At 38.5% G+C, this 23,855-nt stretch overlaps 1 protein-coding gene across 2 annotated transcripts in view; it reads right to left on the bottom strand.

Annotated features, from left to right (window-relative positions):
- Positions 1-1,101: 1,101 nt before the first annotated feature.
- Positions 1,102-23,855, bottom strand: part of LOC122662233 (ATP-dependent 6-phosphofructokinase 5, chloroplastic-like) — a 37,784-nt gene continuing 15,030 nt past the window's right edge. For both annotated transcript variants that reach the window (XM_043857814.1, XM_043857813.1), the window contains 10 exons: positions 20,173-20,284; positions 18,504-18,599; positions 12,488-12,589; positions 12,287-12,361; positions 9,086-9,226; positions 8,807-8,923; positions 8,569-8,673; positions 6,752-6,832; positions 2,548-2,676; positions 1,102-1,459 (listed from right to left, as the gene is read on the bottom strand). In XM_043857814.1, coding sequence (XP_043713749.1) covers positions 1,292-1,459; positions 2,548-2,676; positions 6,752-6,832; positions 8,569-8,673; positions 8,807-8,923; positions 9,086-9,226; positions 12,287-12,361; positions 12,488-12,589; positions 18,504-18,599; positions 20,173-20,284 — 1,126 coding nt within the window. In that variant the 3' untranslated portion in view covers positions 1,102-1,291. The remainder of the gene's footprint in view (positions 1,460-2,547; positions 2,677-6,751; positions 6,833-8,568; positions 8,674-8,806; positions 8,924-9,085; positions 9,227-12,286; positions 12,362-12,487; positions 12,590-18,503; positions 18,600-20,172; positions 20,285-23,855) is intronic.

The following is a 23,855-nucleotide window of genomic DNA, read 5'->3' as shown; positions in this document are numbered from 1 at the left end:
GTGGGATGGTCATTTCACTGTCTCGTGTAAGAAGGCGTAGGGGGCATCGACACTGCAACATTCTCTTCCCTGTTATTATTTACCCATTTTTTGTTGGAGATTTGAAATATCCTTCAATGTTTCAGGCACCTATCCAAATGCAATGATAGCCATCGATGAAAGAATTCCTCCTCCACTGTGGTTTAAGGAAAACTCTATCCTTTATCTTGTAAGGGAGAGGTGCGACAAAATTGTTTTGTACATAAGAGGGCAACAATGTCATTTCGTGTGTGTGTGTGAGAGGGAGAGAGAGAACTACGGACTCTTAAATATAAAAAAAATGACAAGAGATCACTACTTGGTCGCATAGCACCTGCATCAAAAGGAGGGTAAATGAGAATACACATAAAGACATCAACCTGTACGAGATTTTTTATTTCACAGGAGATGGATAGTAAATTAGTAATTTTGTGGACTTCTGTGTCTAGGTGCATGAGCTATGGCGACAAGGCACCATGTTTTTTCAAAATTAAAAAAAATTAAAAACACAAAAACAAAAAAACAACGTACATGGACTGATTGGTGTGACTGGCGGGTCACTTTTTTAACCATCTTTAGAATATTTACTATCATGATGCGAAAACAAAAGGTTCCCTCCACTGAAGAAAGCTTCCTTCCCCGGACACTTCACGTGCATCCTTCGCTATCACTACTACTAAACTTTACTTTATAGTGAATTGTAAAAAAGGCCTATGTACAAAACAAACTATTTATAATTTAACCCCTCGTAGGATGAAAGTTAATTAGGCTTAATTACAAGTCTTTGAATGTGCTACAATTTCCATTACCAAGACAAAAAAAAATTTTAATTTAGTTACAAATTACCCGGAGAAAATGAGTTAAGAGGTAACTAAAATCATTATTCCACTTGAAATTTGAATAGGAGATAAGCTAAAATGCCATGAGTTTACAAAACTTTTACCTTAATTCATTGGTACACATTTCAGATTAAAATTCTAGAGGGGCCCACAGAAGGTGAGGATACTTCATCTACTTCACAGTAGGACCCACACTTTGAATGTGAAAAATGAAACTCACCTTATGGTGGAATCCCTACCTATCTGGTACCACTGCTTTTCCTGTTGTACTATTTATTTGTAGTACACTATTTAGTGAGAAGACTTAATTTCCATGACCTTCTTTTGAAGGATTAAAGCTGGCTTTCTTGTTCTCTAATATACACATATGGAAGCATATAAGGTTGATGCTCTCCATAGTGATAAATGGGTAAAAGGAGATGGTGATCTCACAGTCAAACAAAGTCTGGTTGGCCTGTTGAAGTCAAGCACCGATGCCACATGCGACTGTTTGGATCCACCTGCCTAGGGTAAGAAATGACTTCAGGAATTGGGAAGTAGACATAGTGAGTATTGCATATGCCCACTGTAATGCCACTATATCCAGCAAACGCTCCATGAACCTGCCCAAAGCATGTCAGCCACAAAGTTATAACTATCAGTTATTTTAAACTCTCACCAGAAATGTTTCTTTTTGGAATGGCCATTGTAACCTCATTTGTATAATTTGTTTCATCTGGCCTTCAGTTTGGTCTCCAAATGAAAAATGATCAAAAATAAATAAGAACAGAATAAATGACAATCAAGACTACTCAAGTCCAACTAAATCTTAAAAAGCACTTAAAATCTAATACTGATTCAGCCAAGATTCTAAGCCAATCAAGTATTACATTTTAAGAAGCCCTGTAAAACCAAAATAGACTGAAATCAACCAGAAAGTGTTTGTGTTCTACCACAAGATCACATTATCTTTGATGCTTGATGCACCAATGATGACCGAGTATCATTAAAAGTACAATGAATGCTAAACGTTGCCAATAAACTAATGGAATGACAACTGCTAAACAGCATCGCAAACAGCAATTTTTTAGAATGTGCATACCAGGCCCAGCCCAGATTCCTTCTATTGGTTAGCATTGTTATTAACAGATAGAATCTTCACTAATACAGTTACATTGCAACAGTTGATGCCTGCCAAGGGTTGCAAATCACTATGACTCTTCTTTTCATATTAATTATCAGTTAACTTCTACGCACCAAATAAAATCTTGCTAATTTAAGCAGAACATCTGCCAAAGGTTAGGGCCAGTGGAAGACTTACCCCATCAATATTGGGTATAGGCCATATATGTAGTGGGTTTAGAATGTAGCCAATTTACAGTTTGAACCTATTAAACAGAAAAAGGTCCTACTAAGATATCTACGTCACCAATAATCAAAATCATCAGAAACTCTTGGTGACCTAACATCTCCTCCAAAAGAAAAAACCTGAGTCTTATGCCACTAAGTTACAATTATTCAATGAAATATCAATAGAACACAGTCATTTGATCCAGGTCATTTGTTATTATTATTGAATGGTGGTATTGTTAATAACTGCCTGTGTGCCAAGGGAGTTGCCTGCTATTTTTGTAAAATCAAAATTTTAGTATTTCTTACTTTAGTTATTAACTTATTACTATGAGAAGATTGTGTACAAAAGGGTGCTTACAGCATTTTGTCCTAGAACGGCACAGAGAATGCCATCAGCTGCATTTGCTCGACATGCACGGATCATGTATGTGGGGTCAATATACTTCACATCAGCCGGAAAACCAATCTCCTTAAAATACTTCTTCGTCTGACACAAAATAAGTAAATCGAAATATCAATACCATAAAGTGAACTTGATCAAAAGTAAACACCCATAACAATCATTTGCATTAAATTCACCGAATTTACATTACAGGAGATATTGTCAATAATGACAGGTTATCACATTTTCCTTCGAGATAATTTGAAATTTCTTCCCAAAGAAAATGACTCAAAGGGAAGGGGGTTTGAAGAAGGTACTTGCACCGAGTTATGGTTTTTCTTATCATAATAATTATAACTATAGGTACAAGCATTATTGAGGAGTTACTTGGTTTGAGAGTAGTAATCAGCACCTATAAGGATGCCACCCTCTTGACTGATCCATTTACCTAAAATTTCAACAAGGAAGAAAAAATAGACTTCAGACCATACTTGATAAATTCCTGACCACGATTGATCACAGAACAAGAAATGTTGTTCATCCATATAAGCAAATGTTTCTGTGCGACTTGAATTCCAAGCTAACATGGTTTCAATGAGATTTCCTATTTTGACTCCTAATTGATCATGTATGTGGTTTCCTATTTTAAGCTGTAGAACTGCGCACATGTTTTCTTATTCTTGCTGAGCAATAGTTTACCTAAAATGCTACTCTCCATATTCTGGATAAATACAACTAGAAGTTTTTCAATTTCTACTCTCTATGTTGTGGTCCCCACATGTTTCTCATATCAGTTTACATCAACTTGTTTGCACTTCTTTGCAAGCACATGAACACCACCAAGAAAAGGTGTTGGAATTTCTCATAAGGAAATTCAAATTTCATATATTATGATTGAATGAGTTATTTAGTGGGCGAGCCTTGGTTCAATGGTTAAGTTGCACTATTGTAACTATCAGGTTGCAGGTTCAAAACATGGAAACAGCCTCTCCATAAAGCAGCGGTAAGGCTGTGTACATTTGCCCCTCCCAGACCCTGCAGTAGCGGGAACCTCATGCACCGGGACGCTTTTTTTTATTTATTTATGGTTGAATGAGTTATTTGCTCTATGTTTCACATCGCAGAGATATGTGCTCTATTCTCTAATGCTCATTAATGAGTTTCCAATATCCCAAACAGATGGGGGGTGGGGAAGGAAATGTTGCAGAAGCATAAACTTCTGAACTAGTGGAATCATTCTTGCAATTTAAGCAAAGTCAACATGTCTCACATAAAATTGGTGCAATTGTGGAATTAAGTTCATATCAAACTCAACCAAGCATTCAAATTGTAGAAAACCTAGGACCTATAACCAGTAACCTTAGAGAGAGACGAGAATAATAAATTGTTGTATTCATTGATAGGTAAGCCCCTCTATTTATAATAGAGGGGAAATTACAAAGAGACTAAACTAGGCGATGTGGGACTAAAACCCACATAGCCCACTTACACTTAATAACATAAGAATAATAAAACTACCCCAAAAAGACCAGAATACCCCCACGGTATTCTGGATTACATATTCCAACACTCCCCCTCAAGCTGGATTATACAAATAAGTAAAGAAAGAATATCCAACTTAAACTAAAGAAAAAAAAGAACTCCTACTAATGCTAACACTCCCCCTCAAGTTGGCGCATACAAGGTATTAATGCCCAACTTGAACAAAATGGGTAAAAACTAAGTTGCAAGAGAATCCAACTTGACATATGAATGCAACTCTCAAATAAACCTTCAAGAACTTGAAAAAATAGATCTTGGACAGACATGATCAGCAACCTGGGACTCGAATGTCTTCCAAAAAAGGCAGCTTTCAACGACCTCCAATAGCTATCCAGTGATGAATCTCAGATTGCCATAGTGATATAGAATCTTGAAGTGAAATAACTAGAGCAGCAAGCAACGAAAACAAACTGAATCAGGCAGCGGAAAAAAAATTGTATCAACCCAACTGAAAGTCCTCAAATAGACAAAAACCAAATATCTTCAATACTCTTCAATACTTCAATCTCCCCCTTACGGCAAACTCAACCCAATAACGAAGGATACCCAATGGCAATGGTGGAGAAAACTGATCTTCTATGTTTTGCACCAACGTTCCTGCAAGTTCTGTGTTCTGCAATATCTGTAAGTGTATTGTACATAATCCCCCCCTCACGTGCAGTAGTACACGTGGACAAATAACGAAAATTATGTAAGAGATAGTGCAAAAGTATAAACTTCCAGAATTCTCCAAAGGTGCTATGGGTATGAAAAAAAGGAAGGAATGGCAAAATTGTAATTTACCAGAAGTTTCCAAAGGTGTTATGGGTAAATACCAAAGGTATGGGATATGAAGGGAATTAGAATTATTGAAAGGGAACGGTGTTGGAAAAAAAGGATGGCATGGCTGTAATTTGGTGGAATTCCACTTTTTAAATACAAACCAAGCCAAAGGGCAAACTGGTAATAAACCAGAATTTTCAAGGGTCAATTGGGTAGTCAAATAGGGGAATGTATTAAATTAATGGCAGTTCCATAAATACCCAGAATTTTGCAAGGGGCCCTTGGTAAATAAGAAAGTAATGGGTCATGTAGGGAATTAGATTTATAGATGGGGGACATACTTGGAAGGAGCAAACTCTTAATGGCAAGATGTAAAATATAGGCTACGTGAAATAAAAAGAAAAAGGAGGGGTAATATAGGAAACCAGAATAAAAGAAAAGAAAGCCACTCACGTTAGGAAGGTTGTCTTCAACTTTCAGTCATGAACAAACACCTAGCGGAAAGAAGAAACTCAGATCGAGAGAAAATCCACGACAGATCTTTGTTTAGCCTAAAATTTCAGTGGTAGAGTCGCACTCCCAGGCCCTGTTAAACCCAGGTGGTAGTTCCTACAAACAGCAAGCTCCACTCAAATATTTAGAGCCCTGAAATCAGATCTGGCGGTAAAACAGGGAAGCAAGTCACTATTTCGACTTAATCTTCAAAACAGAGGTTGGTTTGGGTGATGAAACCCTTGGATTAGGATCGCCTATGTGGGGTATTGGCCTCAATTAAGATCTCAGGCCAAAACCAAAGAGCAGCAACAGCAATAATTGAAGAACCGATGAACCATCCAACATCAAACAAAAAGGGTTTCAATAACAGAAAAGCTCCAACATTAATCGACTCCAGCGTGAACCAGCTAGAAACCAAATTCGAAAAAGGGAGGCAATAACCAGAGGCGGAAATATTGTCCTCAACCTCCGAACTCAACGAAACACCATCAAGCAGAAAAAAATCATCAAAAGTCCAAAAAGGAGAGCATGATTGACGGTAGATCGATCAGCAAATTGATGTCTATTCTTCAAAAAACCAGATCTGAAACCTGGAAGACAAAATCGAGTTTGGAAATCCTTGCAAGATGGAGAAGAAAAAACCTGCAACTGAATCTGGCGGTAGCAGCTTGATCATAGGGACTCCATAAAAAATGCTTCAAACGATGGGTATCGCAGTAGCAGCAGGGCATCCACTCTACCATATTCTGCAATCAACTCCTTTAGAGTCAATTCCAATGGCAAAAAAAGGCATAATAGCACCTGATAATTATAACAGCGGCAAAAACATGTCGATAGCAGTAGCAGCAGATGCAGACCAAGAATGATAGCCTGCGGTGCTGAAACAACCAGAAGAAGAAACCAAAACGAAACAGAAACGAAACCCTAGTTCTCCTTTTATGAACTAGCGTTTCTCCATATATCGGAGAACCTTGACACGACTCTCAAACCGGCAATCTTGGAGAGAATCAGTCACTAGTTGCCTAGCTTTGATACCATGTAGAAAACCTAGGACCTGTAACCAATAACCTTAGAGAGAGAAGAGAATAATAACTTGTTGTATTCATTGATAGGTAAGCCCCTCTATTTATAATAGAGGGGAAATTACAAAGAGACTAAACTAGGCGATGTAGGACTAAAACCCACATAGCCCACTTACACTTAATAACATAAGAAGAATAAAACTACCCCAAAAAGACCAAAATACCCCCACGGTATTCTGGATTACATATTCCAACACAAATGTTACAAGTAATCAAACCAATTCCCAACAGGTATAATTGCAAATAAAGTTAGCTACGAAGGTGATCTCATAACAGTGAAATTAAGTATATGGACTGACCTCTTGTTGAATATGGACGCCAACATCACCAAGTATAATATTTCCAGACGGATCAGTAGCATTAGTCTTCTCAATTAAATTCTGCATCATATAGAAACAATAATATACCATCAACACCTCATTTCTTTAATGATCAGGGTGACATGGAAAGTATTAATACTGAGATTGGATTCTCATACTCAATTATCAGTTGACATTTCAACCAAACACATTCAAAAAGTTTCCTGTTGGGAGGGGGGAAAAGGGCATGATATCATTCTATGACTTTTTCTGGCTGAGTTGTACCACAGGATTGTTTTCTGAGCTTAAAGACTAATATTTTTGACAAATACTTTGTTACTTCATAAATATTTTGATCAAATGGCAGTGTTAAATCCACAGCAACAGACATGCACACCAAACAGAGATTCCATGGTGCATTACGTAGCTGACACTTCTTTATTTAGGTCACTCAGGTTAGCTCTTATTACATTGAATATACTTCAGTCGGTGTAGATTCTGTTGTAATGTAGCAAAAATTTCAAGTTATGTTTTCCGGTAGTTTCCCTATAACAAACCTCTTCTTTCAAGTAATTAGTGGTTATAACTTTATCCTTCCTAGTCATTGGACAAAGCTGCTAGCTCCAGGAAAGCTAGCGGTGTGCAGCGTGTGCCCAACCCTCTCCCCTATGATATGTAGGGTTTTCTTGTGAGAGCATTAATTTCTCTTTGGGGATTCAGCAAATCCATAAATAGGTTTAACGCCCGGCCATTAAGAAAAAAGTCCATATCACAATTTCAACAACCTTGGGGGACTGGATCATAGGGAGAGTCGAGTGGCCCAATTTGTTATCAGCTTTGTGTTACAACCACTTATCCCAAAAGCTTGGGTAAGTAAGGGAAACAATAATGTATATCAAAACCCCACTTGTGCAGGCCTGTACACACGGGGCTCTGCAGGTGACATGCACTCACGCGGAAACACCATCATGTGGCACCGAGGGGAGAATGTGTCGGGAACCCTGTTGCACTTCCCAGTTCCCAGGGATCAAACACTTGATTTCCCTGCTCTGATAGCAAGTTACAGCTGCTTATCCCAAAAGCTCGAGTTGTTAAGGGCAACAACAATGTATATCAACAGTATGTGCATGTGTGTGTGTGTGAGAGAGAGAGAGAGATTGGGTTTGTCACTGAAATCTCCTTTTGATTGGTGCTTTCAGACCTTAATTCTACCGCAAGACTCTTCCCCTTTCTTTCTTCTTTTTTTTTAGGGGGGTGGTGCAGATGAACAGTTTGAGGAATATACCAGGAAAATTTATTTCCTATTACTCAATAAACCTCTATTTTTTTGGTTATAGAATGTCTAACAAACAACATCAAAGGTCATTTGAGGACATGCTGACAAGTAAACTGAAGCTTCCCTTAATAACACAATGGACATTTATAACGTGACGAAAGGGAATAAACAGACAAACAAAGTACTTCCCCCCCCCCCCCCAAAAAAAAAAAAATGCTATGCTCAAATGAACGGTGCTCAGTATAACAATTACACGCTTCTGTCATAACTTAAAAAACCTGTACATTTAAAATGCTAAAACTATTCTTCTGAAATTAACAGAATGACACTTCAAAGCAACTTATAATTATAAAGCCTATCAAAAAACATCATACATAAAGGATGTGCTTCGTTAGTTTTCTCTCTTAATGAATTTATTATTAAATTCTCAGGATTGAGAAGGAGAAACAAAGATAAAATAGAAAAATGGAACTTCGAGTTTAAGCTGATGTTCCGACAAGAAAAACTACAATGCTAAAGATGAAAATATTGCATAACTAACCTGTCCAGCTCCTTCAGCTACACAAACCACAGCTGATCCCTTTGTCTCAAGAAGAAAATTCAGATGATTCAAAACACCATGAGGGCCATGTAGATAAAAAGGTACCTTGCGATAAAAACACATGGTGCATCAGTAATAAGATTTAAGTAGAAGAGTGCCAATAATATCTTGTGGAGACACCTTTGACCCTCAAATAGTTCGGATAGGCTTTCTTGAGTTGATATTTGTCAGAACGAACCTCAGGTATCAAGCATACATCAACTTGTCCACTGGCTAGGGATGCATGCATGGCTATGAATCCACTACTTCGGCCCATCAATTTTACGATGCCAATCCCATGGTAAGCACTATGTGCCTGTTGTAAGATTCAGATGAATAAAAACAACGTTTCAATTTTACCATTTGGGTGCAAGGTACAAATGCTAAGAGAGAATTAATAGGAAAACATGGAAAGTCAATCAATACTCTGAATACTCTGATCCGAACCTTTGAATAATAGGCATCAAACAAATTTTACCTCAATGTAGGCAGAATTTATTGCTCGTTGTGCTTCTTCAACAGCAGTATCAAAACCAAAGGTCTTATCCATCCAAAGAATATCATTGTCAATAGTTTTTGGGACACCAACAACAGCTACTCTCATCCGTCTCTTACGACACTACAAATTAAAATGAAAATGAGATGCACCTTTATAGAAACGCAATTTCATGGAAGAGACTTGAAAATAGAAACATTGTAGGAACACTCATATACGAATTCCAAAACAAAATTAATATGGAACTTAAAATCCATAACAATAAATAAATGTCTGTCAAAAAACAATACATAAAGTGATCAACTATGCGGTGTACAGAACTTCCCCTGCTAATACACAAACATAGGGAATCTGCCAGACCCTTGCCAAACTAAGGTGCAAAGACACTCAATTCAAGACACTGAGGAGTAAGTAAGAAACAGCAAATGGAAAGAGGATGAAGAAGAGAATATGGTAGAAATATGGAGTGGAGGACATCTCAGAAATTTGCTCAACCACTCTCTGTTTTATGGACTCTTCTACTAACATATATTAAATCCCAGAATACATTGGATTTATTTCCTTGTACAACAGCATTTAAGAGCCATCATACACCAGGCTTTCTATCTTTTCTTACAGAAATTATCTGTGGCAAATATGACACCCAAGTCTATGGGCATATGATAGGATTCTTAAGATATCATTATTTAATCCAGCACTATGTTCATTATGTATCCTAACAAATCTAAGAATCCAATATTAGTGTCCATTAAAAATATGTATTTACAAAAAAAAAAGGGACATTAAGGGTAATGAACTAGTGAAACAATTAGAAAAAATTAGACCCCCTCTCCATCCCCCAAAAGGACATTTCTGATTATAGTATAATACTAAAAAAGATAAAAATGAAAACATAAGCTCATATAAGGAAACTACTAAATACAAAAATAAAGATGATGCTCAAAGTTGCAAAACTATAGAGGCATAAAATTAATGAGTCATATTATGAAATTTGGGAGAGGGTTATTGAAGCCCATCTGAGAAGAGAAACTACTATCTTGGAGAACCAATTTGGTTTTATTGTAGGTAGATCAACGACAAAAGCTATTTACTTACTCAGGAAGCTCATGGAAAGATTTAGAGTTTGCAAGAAGGATCTTCATATGGTCTTTACTGACCTAGAAAAAACCTATGATAGAGTCCGTAGAGAGTTAATCTAGCATGTTTTGGAGAAATGAAGGGTGTCGACTAAGTATGTAGATATAATTAATGATATGTATGATAGAGTGGTGACTAGTGTGAGAACTATGGGAGGCCAAGGTAGTGAATTCCCAATTACAATTGGGTTACATCAAGGATCAGCCTTAAGCCCTTATTTGTTTGCACTTATCATGGATAACTTAACCAGGAACATTCAAGATGAGGTTCTTGGTGCATGCTTTTTGCTGATGATATTGTTTTGGTAGATGAGACAAAGGCAAGGATTAATGCTAAGTGGGAGTTATGGAGATCAACTTTGGAATCAAGAGGTTTTAAGATTAGTAGAACAAAGACGGAGTATATGGTGTGTAACTGTAGTTACACTAAGACGGATAATGAAATGGTGAAAATTAAGGAGAGAGAGATACCATCAAGTGATTGTTTCAGATATATGGGGTCAACCATAAATAAAGAAGGTTACATAGAGGATGATGTTTCACTAAGAATTAAAGTGGGATGGATGAAGTGGAGAGGTGCATCCAGAGTGTTGCATGATCAACGTAATCCTTTAAACCTTAAAGGAAAATTCTAAATTCTATACATTAGTTGTACGACCGGCTATGATGTAGGGGGCAGAATGTTGGGCAATTAAGAAGCGTCATACAGATAAACTAAGCATAGTAGAGATGAGGGTGTTGAGATGGATGTGCGGCAAAACTAAGAAAGATAAAGTGGGGAATGACCATATTAGAGCTGATTTGGGAGTTGCCCTGTAGCCAACCCCATTTAAGTGGGATTTTGTTGTGCTCCTTTCTTTTTGTTATTACTTTATTATGGGCAAGAGAATGCTGCCTGGGCCTCTAGAACCTGCACATGCACGCCAATGGGAGCGCACGGGCAAGCATCAACTTGGGTGGGATTTCCACCTTTCCATGGGGGTAGGGCGGTACTTTCCATGGGGAAAGGGCGGTATTGTGTCTAGGTACAGGAGCCACGCTGGCCACGCGACCAGGTAGCGTTCTATTTCCCTATTATTATATATATTTTTTGGTATTTGCAAGGATCCATGTAGCCGACCCCATTTATTTGGGATAAGGCTTTGTTGTTGTTGTTGTTGTTGTTGTTGTATAAGCTCATAGAGGGAATTACAAAAACCAAATGTTTATTTTTTTATTCTTCTGTTGTAAAAAATTGAAGGTAATGAATTACAGAACTTACTAAACTGCTAGAGAAGCTATCCTTTGTTACTACTGAGATTTTAGTAGCACTTTGCTATTTCAGGTGAAGATATAGCTTCAGAGGACAATCTTTTATTAGCTCAAGATGACATATGAAGATACAAAAACTCACACATACACACACATTTAAAATTATAATGGCAGGTAAATAGGTTTGTTGGAAAAACTAAAGCTCATGTTTTCTCAGCCACATGCATTGTATGCACTGCCTAATTAATAGTGGAAATATGAATCACTGAGCAGAACTGTATCTTTGCTTCATCCTCTTATATAGTATCCACAGGTTTGATCCTTGAGGGTGGATACTTCATGCGAAAAATGCCAATGATTAAACTGATCACAAATCACTCTGCTCACGGGAAGGAGGGAGTCTGCCAAAGTGGAACTTGCAACGAATTATGGCCCTTTTACAACTCTTTGATACTAATAAACTAATACTTTACCCATAGAAGAACTGAAAAAAGAAGACTGAATTTAGATAAATAGTAAAAGAATATGCAGAGAACAAGAAAGCAGACTGATTGTTTTGGTAGCAGAAACAAATTGTGATAAAAAAGCAATTCCATCAGATAATTTAACAGAAAAATGTCACACAGATGTGATCATGTGAATGATTCAAACCATAAAGATATAAGGATAATAAAAGTTCCGCATGCTGCATGGATATTAAAATGGCAATCAAAACAGGAGTTGTTGCACTTTAAAAAAAATTCATAAATGACAATGTAGTGCATCACAAAATTGAGAAGAATGCCAATCCAACAACCTCATTGTGTATCGCATTAGCACCAGCATGAGTACCATTTCCACCCAAGACAAAGAGCATGTTTATTCCTCTTTCCTGAAAAACAATTTGCAGACAGAAATGTACAAAATTTTAAATAAGTCATCAGGGTGCAAGTTTAATATCAGCAATTCAATGAATTTTTTCCAAGGAAAGTATACATCAAATAAAGAGACAGAATACCTGCATATTATTGACAATGTCACTGACATCCGGACCACCACGTGAAACTCCTAATAAACTCCCACCAGCAAGGTGAATATTTTGAATAACCTTACGAGATAGCTACAAATCCAGCCAAATTGAAAACATGTTAAAGGACAATGTAAACAGCTTTGATATGAAAACTTGAGTGATTAGAATCGATCACCCAAGCCCCTTTATTTATAATAACTTGAAGTAAATCTGATCAAAGTACAAATAGGAATAATAACACCTCAGTCCTAGTCCTACTAGGAATTCCTAATACAACTAGGAATGCCAGAATAGGACTCGGCTGAGGGTAAAACAATAAAAACAAAATAAAATAAAAGAATCTAATCTGACTAGTACTACTCCTAACATGACTAGGACTAATCCTAATCAAACTAGGACTGCTTACCCCAATCGGGTAAGCAGCCTATTCCAACACTCCCCCTCAAGTTGGAGCAAAGATGTCGATCATGCCCAACTTGACTAGATTGGGATGAAACAATTTTCCAGACAATCCCTTGGTGAAGATATCAGCAAGTTGATCCGCAAATGTCACAAAGGGAATACAAATCAGCCCAGCTTCTAACTTCTCTTTGATGAAATGCCTATCCACCTTAACATGCTTGGTACGATCATGCTGTACTGGGTTGTGTGCTATGCTGATGGCAGCCTTGTTGTCGTAGTACAGCATCATAGGAAGACGAATAGGAACACCAAGATCTTGTAGCAAACCTTTAAGCCATAGTAACTCACAAATACCTTGTGTCATAGCTCGAAACTCAGCTTCGACACTAGAACGAGCAACCACATTTTACTTCTTGCTACGCCATGTGACAAGATTTCCACCTACAAAGGAGCAATACCCAGAAATAGACTTCCGATCTGCAGAACCAGCCCAATCAGCATCAGTGTATGCTTCTATCCGTAGATGACCATGCGTAAACAAAAGAATTCCTTTTCTAGGAGCTGACTTCAAATAGTGCAAAATACGAAGAACAACCTCCATATGAGAAGAGTAGGGATCATGCATAAACTGGCTCACAGTAATCACGGTGACAGCAATGTCAGGACGCGAGTGTGAAAGATAAATCAGCTCCCTACAAGTCTTTGGTACCGGCCTTTATCAACAGGCTCACCCTCTTTCTCCTTGAGTCGAACAGTAGGGTCCATAGGAGTATCTGAAGGATGACAGCCTAGCAACCCAGTCTCAGCCAATAAGTTTAGGACATACTTCCTTTGGGAGAGAAAAATGCCTTTAGAAGATCTGGCTACTTAAATCCCACAGTATCGTAGTTTCCCTAGATCTTTAATTTCAAATTCTTGTCCAAGGAAGGTCTTCAACCGTCTGATCTCATCACCATCATTACCAGTAACCACTATATCATCAACGTAGACTATAAGAACAGTGAGTTTTTCACCAACCCTCTTTATAAAGAGTGTGTGATCAGCATTACTCTGCTTATAGCCCACAGAAATCATGGCCTTGTGGAACCGGCCAAACCATGCTCGAAGTGACTGCTTCAGCCCATAAAGTGCACGCTTCAGTCTACATACTTTTCCTTGGTTTCTGTCACAAGAGAACCCTGGTGGAATGTCCATATACACCTCCTCATCCAGTGTTCCATTTAGGAAGACATTTTTTACATCAAGCTGTTGTAAATCCCATCCAAGGTTGATTGCACAAGATAATAACACACGAACAATATTTAACTTGGCAACAGGTGCAAAAGTTTCCTGGTAATCAATGTCGTATGTCTGAGTGAACCCTTTGGCCACGAGTCGTGCCTTATACCTATCCACAGTGCCATCTACCTTCTGTTTCACCACAAACACCCATCTGCATCCAACGGTTTTCTTCCCAGGTGGAAGAACCACAAGCTCCCATGTGTTATTTTTTTTCAGGGCTTCCATTTCTTCCATCATAGCTGCCTTCCACTTTCCGTCTGATAAAGCTTCCTGCCAATTGTTAGGAATACAAACAGAAGAAAGAGAGGAAACAAAGGCACGAAAGGATGGGGAAAGGGAATCATAAGAAACAACATGAGATATCGGATATTGAGTGCAAGATCTGACACCTTTGCGAAGAGTAATAAGTAAATCAGGAACATTACCAGGTGGAGAGGCAGGTTCTGGGTCCAGGTTCGGCAATTGGATGGGTACTGGAGCAATAGTTGATTGAATCTGCTTATGTTGCCTTGCATAGGTCTTCATATTACTGGCATCAATCTGCCTCTGAAATCCACTAATGGTCCTCTAGATAGGAGTCTGAACCGGGGTAGTTTGCTCCCCCTGTATAGGAACCTCTCCCCCTAACTCAGGGGAAGTACCAGGGGCAGGCCGAACTGGTTCAGACTCATGGTAAACAGACTGAAGTAGAGGTGGAGAGTCAATAGTCAGCACATCTTCACTAACACTCTTCCCCAGAAAAGGTGGGGACACATAATATGGAACATTTTCATGAAAGACAACATCCATGCTGACAAAAGTCCTGCGAGATGGAGGATAGTAACATTTGTACCCCTTTTGGGTAGCAGAGTAGCCCAAGAAAATGCAGCGGAGGCTACATGGGTCAAGTTTACCGGGGGACCTTGTATCCCTGGCATAACAAAAGCAGCCAAATACCTTAGGTGGGACGATAAAGGAAAAAGAGCCAAGTAATAGCTCCATAGGGGCTTTCGAAAGAAGAACCCAACTGGACAACCTATTAATTAAATAAGCTGCAGTAAGGACAGCATCCCCCCAATAAAGGGAAGGGACATTGCGAGCAAACATAAAGGCCCTAGCCACCTCTAAGAGGTGGCAGTTTTTTCTCTCAGCCACACCATTTTGGGCTGGAGTATCGACACAGCTGGTCTGATGAAGGATTCCATGTGCAGCAAGGTATTTTTGGAACTGACCTTCCATATACTCTTTCCCATTGTCACTCCTTAAAATTTGAAGAGTGGCATTAAATTGGGTCTTAATTATTGGATGAAAGTGCTGAAAACATAAAAAAAAACTTCACTTTTTGTGTGCATAAGGTATACCCAAGAGAACCTAGAATAGAAGTCAATGAAAGTGACATACCACCGATGGCCAATCAAGGAAGCTTTCCTACTAGGCCCCCACATATCAGTATGAACAATATGGAATAAGGAAGAGGATCTTTTATTAGAAATAGGATAAGTTGAACGTGTCTGTTTAGCCAAGACACAGGGCTCACAAAAAAAGTCTTCCTTATTACAGTCTTTAACTAATGCAGGAAATAAATTTGATAAAGTACCTATGGGGGATGGCCTAGTCTAGAGCATAGTTGTCAAGGTGTCGCCAAGGCGCTAGGCGACGCCTAGGCGTCCAGGCGCCTTGGACGCCTTGTTCGCCTAGTTGGTGTCGCCTTAAACTTTAGCCCTCTCCACCGCCTTAGGTCGCCTAACCGCCGTGACAACTATGGTCTAGAGTGCCATTTATGTAAGTCAGAGGAGAAAGATGTTGAAGGTAAAGTCTGAGTATGTTTAGGATCGCCATCAAGTAGGTACAATCCACCATGCACTTTACCCGATCCAATCGTCTTCCCCGAGTCTAGTTCCTGAAAGACACAGTGAGTGGGAAAAAAGGTCACTTTACAATTCAGGGATTTAGTGATACTGCTAATGGAAAGAAGGTTAGTTGTAAATTTGGGAATATGCAACACAAATGACAGTGTAAGAGAAGGAGAACAACCAATGGATCCTTTCCCTGAGATAGAGGAGAGGGACCCATCAGTAATTTTGACTTTATCCTTACCAGAAGCAGGAGAATATGTATTAAAAAGACTGGAAGAACCTGTCATGTGATTAGTAGCACCAGAATCTGTGGTCCATGGAGTGGATGCTACTGATGCACAATGACCAGCAAAGGAAATACCTGCACGGGAAAAGAAGGAACCTGAATTGGCAGCGGACGTAGTAGAGGCAGCAGATGTGTTCAGCATACGACGTAGAGCCTGGAGTTCTTCCTGGGAGAACCCAATGTCAGCAGTGGGAGTTGGAGCTACACTTTCAGCGTGATTGGCTTTGTTTTTAGACTTAGCACGACCACGTTTAGCCTCAAAATCTGTTGGCTTCCCATGTAATTTCCAACACTGAGCCTTAGTGTGATATGGTTTGTGACAATGCTCACACTTAACAGGCTCTTTGGTAGTAGTAGTAGTAGTAGCAACACTGTCAGCAGAAGCAACAGGAGTGGAACCAACAATCTATAAGGCTGATCTCTCAACTTTGGGAGTAATCATCATGGCAGCCCTTTGTGTGTCTTCACTGTGAACATAAGAAAAGGTCTCCTCTAGACTAGGGAAAGGAACCTGTCCAAGTACTTGTACCCGTATAGGGTCATAGTCATCATTGAGGCCAGCCAGGAAATCATAGACCCGGAATTGATCTACATAGGTGTGGTAGGCAGTAATATCAGCAGGAGTAGTAGGCTGAAACTTAGCATAGTGATCCAATTGTTGCCATAAACACTTGAGGGCAGCATAGTATTTGGTGACAGACATCTCCTTCTGAGTAGTGTTTTGGAGTGTCTTCCTAATTTCATAAACCTGAGCACCACTACCTGAACGACCATAAGTGCCCTTGACAGCTGTCCATATCTGTGTAGCAGTGTCAAGGAGAAGGTACTGACTAGAGAGGTCAGTGGTCATAGAGTTTAGAATAAAGGACATTACCATTGCATCATTGGCAGCCCATTTAGTACGAGCAGCCCCTTCTTCAGTAGGTTGTTTGGTGTGCCAGTAAGATGGCCAGTGAGTCCCCTTCCAGCCACTATTAGGGATAATGATCTGGCCCAAATTAAGTAGTTTGTACCATCAAGCTTGATGGCAGCAGCATAAGGGAGAAAATCAGACCTAGTTTGATCTCCTCCAGAAGTAGTAGTAGTCATCTCTGAGTCACCCATGATCCAGCCAAGCAGAGGAAAAATCAGATCTTCAAAAAAGGCTGATTCAAGTATGAATAATGGGTTTTGAAATTGCAGAATTTGCAGCTTGCAGAATGGGCTGAAACTGAGGTCGAGTTTCCCTCTAATAGCAGGGAAGATATCTTCCAAAAATTAGCTCTTTCCAATGAGCTAATAAAAAGCCCTAAATTTTTGACAAATTTAGGAATAAAATCTGATTGCTGAAACTCTGATTTGCAGAAAAAGATGCAGAAAAAAATACAGAATTGGATCTAAACCAATGCTGCAATCTTCAAACAAGGACTGGTGCAGACCAATAATAGCAGGAACCAATATCCATAAGTGCAGAAATCAAACTCCAGTTGAAAAATAGCTCGATCTCCAAGGATGGAAAAAACCTGCCGGCAGAAATAGGTCACACCTCTGTTCTTCGATCTTCAATGAGGTGACATTGAAGGCAGCAACTAAATTTGCATTATATCACCTCATAGTTGCTGCCCTGATGGAGAGAAAGAGGCCGAGAGTGGTGGAGAGAAAGAAAAAAGGAAAAAACTAAGAAATAAGAGAGAGGAGAGAACCAGAAATCGAGAGTGGCTGTTCCTAAATCAGATTAGGCTCTGATACCATGTAAACAGCTTTGATATGAATACTTGAGTGATTAGAATCGATCACCCAAGCCCCTTTATTTATAATAACTTGAAGTAAATCTGATCAAAGTACAAATAGGAATAATAACACCTCAGTCCTAGTCCTACTAGGAATTCCTAATACAACTAGGAATGCCAGAATAGGACTCGGCTGAGGGTAAAACAATAAAAATAAAATAAAATAAAAGAATCTAATCTGACTAGTACTACTCCTAACATGACTAGGACTAATCCTAATCAGCTAGGACTAGTAGGACTAATCCTAATCAGCTAGGACTAGTAGGACTAATCCTAATCAAACTAGGACTGCTTACCCGATTCTATTCCAACAGATAAGTATATACTGAACATCTTCTCTTTTGTGTGTATATGTGCAGTTATTTGGTAATGGTATAATTGAATATGTCCCTACTGTGTCATAGGATATTCTCTAAAACAAACAAGCATACCTGCATTTCCCGTATTCCCTCGGTGAAAAAGCCACGATAACCAAAAGGGATCCCAATAATCTTTTTTACACCATAGATTTCAAGTGTAATAACTATCTGCAGAAATCATTAGGAAAACCTCAGATATTCAGAGTATAATTAAGTATGAGGGGGAAATTCCATTTCATAAAAGGGTAAATAAAAATAAATAAACCAATTCATAAGAAAATATAAAGTTCTCCAAATCATTTATATGTGTTAATTTAAATGTAGCATATACATTCATGACTATTATGGATTTCCGACCACATTCTCCATAGGGCCTCTCGAACGAGGAAAAGGATCCAATGACTTCGAAAGACTAAGCACATTTTTAGTAGAAAATATCATACTAAGAAAACCAGGATTTCTGACTCGACTCGCCTCTTAAACCTGGTGACTCGGCCTGGTTAAACCTGATCAGGCCGAGTTATGTTTTTTTTATTACTATTAAAAAATAATAATAAATGCTACATTGTTATAGATTGGATGATGAAGACTGCAATATGGAGAGAGAGAGAGATGGTTTCTTTTCAAAATTATAAATGCTACATGGCAATTTCCAAGAAGAAAGAGAGATCCAAAACGTTAGTTCTCATAAGCATTTTTGGTCTTTATTGTTTTACACATTTAGTTTTACATTTATTAGTTGTTAGTTGTTACTTATTATATTTATTGATATATTCACTAATAATCAAGTAGCATTTATATTACCAAAAAAAAAAAAAGAAGTCCAGTAGCATTTATGTATTTAAAAATTGACAAGACTCGCCTAGTTAAAAGTGACTCGTGTTAAAAAATCGAGTCTTGCTTGACTCGGGCATACCGAGTCGCGTCATTTTTCACCTTGGCTGAGTCTACATGACTCTTGACCAGGTTTTTCAAAATTTTGACTCGACTCGGGTGACTCGTCCGAATTAAAACCTGGTTTTCCAACTATGTCAAAATATAATGATTCCTGAAATGGCTTCATGATGGGTCGCGAAATTTGGGGGACAATGAGGTGACCTCACAAAGATAATGGCAATTTATATATTACGGGATTTAGCATAGACTGATTTCTTTCTTATTTATTCTCGTTAGTGATGGGCATACTTGTTCTCAGGTAATAATCGGTGTATTTATGCCTTAAATACACTCTCTGGAGGTCTACCACAACACATTTCGCCATGCTATTATGGTTGCAAATATTTGATATGCCACCTCATTTTCTCTTCTTGGCATGCACATGAAGAAGATGAAGATGTAGAAAGACAAAATTCAAACCCCACCCCATTAATTAAATTTCTTAATTTACTATTTTTCTTTCCCTTGGGCCTACGAACACACTTCAGATCATCTTCTGTTTTCTTTTCAATAAATTTCAATTCTTTTTGTATCACCCATCCAGACAGGCAGGGTCTACCTTTTTTTTTTTGAAACCATGATCTAACAAATGATTATCCATAATTATAATGCAAGGAATAGATCTCCCACAACAACTATATTTTTGAGTTTTTAAACTATGAAGTAAGCAATGAAAGAGTACAGCATGTATCTATGTGTGTGTGTATGTATACACGCTAAATGTATTGTACAAGAAAATAAAGCCGCAAGTGAACAAAAATAGAAGGGAGCAGAGCAGCATTGATGCCTCATGAGTAATGACAACCTGTCTGATAACATCATTGAGACCAGGACAAAGCCCACCACAAGTTACAATTGCTGCCTTCACTTCTTCTGGTTTGAAGTATATTTTCTCCCGCGGCCCCGCACGATGAACCCTAAAGACAGTTCAGAACCATATTAATCAGATATAAGTTAGTATTCAAATGAAGCCATTTAATAGAGAGTTCTTGTCCACATATGTACCCCCCAAATACTTTTTATCATGAAAAATTATATAACCAAATCGAATAAACAACGTATGTGTTTCAGTCATCATATCTATAGCCTCTTTCTTGCAGCCAATTTCCTTGTTTTTGTATTTTAATTAAGTTTACTAGTCCAGCAGGTCTAGAGAGTTTCTCCAGACATGCACAAATATCTGTCACATAACAGATTGGATAGAGCTTAAATTTTGTGGACAATTCGACCCAAAGGTTCCCTTCTCACATGTCGAGTTTCAACCAAAACAGAGTTGGCCCAGTGGCAAAATGAGGTTTTGAAAATCTAATGGAGAAGTTAAACTACTATAAAAAGAAATGGACGGCTGAAAATACAAGGGAATATCCCAATACATGGAGGGTATAGGGTTGAATCTATGTCTGAAATTTGATATGTGGCCAACCTAGACAATTTTCTAGATATCCTTCCACGTGGCAAAACATGGAGCCTGTTTGGAGATACTCTCTAGTCTTGCTGGATTAGAAAACTTTTGCCTTGAAGAATTTACAAATTGGACTGAATTTAACCGATTGGATATTTAAGTGCATGGAGCCGTGGTTTGTGATAACAGATGAAAATCAGTAATCCGCATTACATATTTCTACTGCCAAATCACAAAATTTAGCTAATTTATTTGCAGACTGATAGATTGAAGCTTGCAAGGACTTTGGCCGTGATTAAGGTGATGATTTATATAAATGTTCCTTATGAACATTTCGAGGAGCATTTATTGTTCTAGCTGGAAGTACTGATATTGGTGGTCATATTTCTACTGTCAATTCACAAAATTTGGCTGGCTTATTTGCAGACTGATAGATTGAAGCTTGCAAGGACTTTGGCCATGATTAAGGTGATGATATATATAAATGTTCCTTATGAACCTTTCGAGGAGCATTTATTGTTCTAGCTGGAAGTACTGATATTGGTGGTCATATAATTAAAAACAGGCTGCGGACATTCATGATACAACCAATTTGTTTTAGAGAATGCAATATGGTCCCATATTCTCCGCTAAAGGAAGACTCACATTCTCCACATGTAGTTTCACTGATGCCTCTTTTCTACTGGATCCTGTCAAATTGTACTTGGGTTGTATACAAGTAGTGAAAATAAAATTAGTTTGTTACTTTTGTTTGCAGGTACATAATATTTGGGGTCATGCCTGGGCACCTAGTCCGCCCAGGGCCTCATCCCTCCATTTAGAGTTGTAACTGCTTTCCCATTATTAATAAACTTTCTTACGGCCAGCTAGGGGTGCAAGTTTTGCCCGCCAAGGCCGAGTCCGAGTCCGCACAGGAAAATAAGGGCCTGGATCAGGTTTTCAGCCCACAGGTTGGGTTGGGCTGAGATTTTCAGGCCCGAGCGCAGGCACCTGAGCTGAGGCCTCAGTTTGAGCCTGGTGTGGCCTTGCCCAGCCCTAAATATATATATATATACACATTATACAGTATACATATTAATTCAATTCTTTTTCTTCTTCGCTTTCAACCTTCGTTTATATTTAGGATTTGGTAAGTTCACCACCATACTAAGAGGGGAAATGGTTGCATTGGAAGCAGAAGGGGCAGATCCAGAATTTGGCAGTGAAGTCGACAAGGCAGTATAGGGTGACGAAGCCGGCACAGGTCTTGAAGTAGAGAGAGACGTGAGGATCAGGATGTCAAGATGGGGCCGGATGGGAGAATTTTATTGTCGCCGCAATTGGGATCATGCATTTGCTGGCTTCCACCTTTGTTCAAGGACATACACCCCATGTCATACAGCTGCATATGGTTCCTTATCATTCCCCTTAATGTAGAACTTATATTCAAATTAGTATCATACTATCATATTAGATATGGCAATATTAAAAATAAGATTTATTTCACATTATATGGTATAAGTGGGTTTTATACTTTTATTTGTAAGAAAGACCATTAAATAGCAAATAAAGATATAAAAGAAGTTTGGTATTAATCAGGAATTTTAAGAAGTCCGTATTTATGTTTTAGTAAGATTACTACCCTACTTAGGTGTTTTATAAATATCCAGATAAGATTTAAGTGTATAACTTTTGTTGACAGCTTTTCCAATTGAAGAATTTGGGGTTTTCTTTGCATATCAGTTCTGAGTACTTTTGCCAGTGAACAAGCCTCAACTGTATTGTAATTCACATGGTTCAAGAACACGGCGCGTTTAAAACACTTTTTTTTTTCTTTCAATTAGCGAGTCGAGATGGAGGCGAAATTCAAAGTTACACGGACTCAGTCGACATCTCGGTTCAACCGAGATGTGGACCAAACCCATGTTTAAAAGGGGAAAGATCTCGACCGAGACGGTCAAGATCTCGACAGAAACTCGACTATCTCGGTGAACTCAACAGGGAAACCAATGGTGAGATGATTTTTGAGCTTTTGCCACCTTGTTTCGACAGAAAACTTGTCAGAGACATCAATTAGCATCGTACTTGCATCAAACTTGCAAGCTTTGTTACAAATCATCACTATGGCCATGACTTGACACTCGGAGCATTGGGTCAGGGTTTGTTGACGACCTAGTTCATAGTCCCAAACCAGCCATACATGCCTGATAGCAGTAGCAGTGGATCGATCCCATTATTCCCACCGCAACCACCTGTTCTATACCCTAGGATAGGGTACCTTCGGATATCTGATGACAACACTTATCTAGGCAATGTGGTAGACTACACGCATTTCCTTAGCAACACTTTGACATGGGCATCCTATGTGGCACAGTTTGAGCCTTACTAGCTTCGGAAACATGGCTTGGAAGGATAGAGGTATATCATATATGTTAAGATTGATGTAAAATACCCTACTTTACATTTCTAATGCTTATTTAAGTTGTTTTACATTAATTGAATGCTTTGATTGCTTTCTATTACTAAATTGTGTGTAGAGTAGGGTATTTTAGTACGTCGTCGCCTACCAACCTAGGGTCCGAAGTGAAACTCCTATTTGGACTTTGTTTTTGCAAAATCTAATAGTGTCTTTGCGTTTAAATGGCCTAAAATAGGCTGAGTACCAAGTTTCAGGCCCAAACTAGGTCTGAAACCCACCAAAACCAGCCTTCGAGTTAAAAAAAAAAACATTGCACCAACTCGGTTTTTTGGCTGGGCGAAACCAATACTGAAACCGAGTTCTTGTTCTATGGTAATTCAAGCTACTATGACTGGCAATAACATGACCATCAACACCCTTCAACTCTTCTCTCCTAATTAATTTCCGTCTCCTTGTAAATAATCAATCCTTGAATGACCATTTAACTGAAATATCCTTTCACCAAACCTTAACTGTTTCCACAAAAAGAATTTTGTTAACGTGGTACAAAATCCACATGTCTAAACTTTTTTTTTCTTTTAAGAAGATCTAAATCCTTTGGGATTCTTACTAAGTCAATAAAAAAAGGTCCAGTTTCACAGAAGAACCCCCAACATTGGAAGTTGAAGGTGAGTGTAGGTGTAGACTT

Source organism: Telopea speciosissima, chromosome 5 (genome assembly GCF_018873765.1).
Source record: "Telopea speciosissima isolate NSW1024214 ecotype Mountain lineage chromosome 5, Tspe_v1, whole genome shotgun sequence".
NCBI classification, from domain to species: Eukaryota; Viridiplantae; Streptophyta; class Magnoliopsida; order Proteales; family Proteaceae; genus Telopea; species Telopea speciosissima.
Note: the sequence above shows the minus strand (reverse complement) of the source record. Positions and strands in the feature narration are given on the sequence as shown.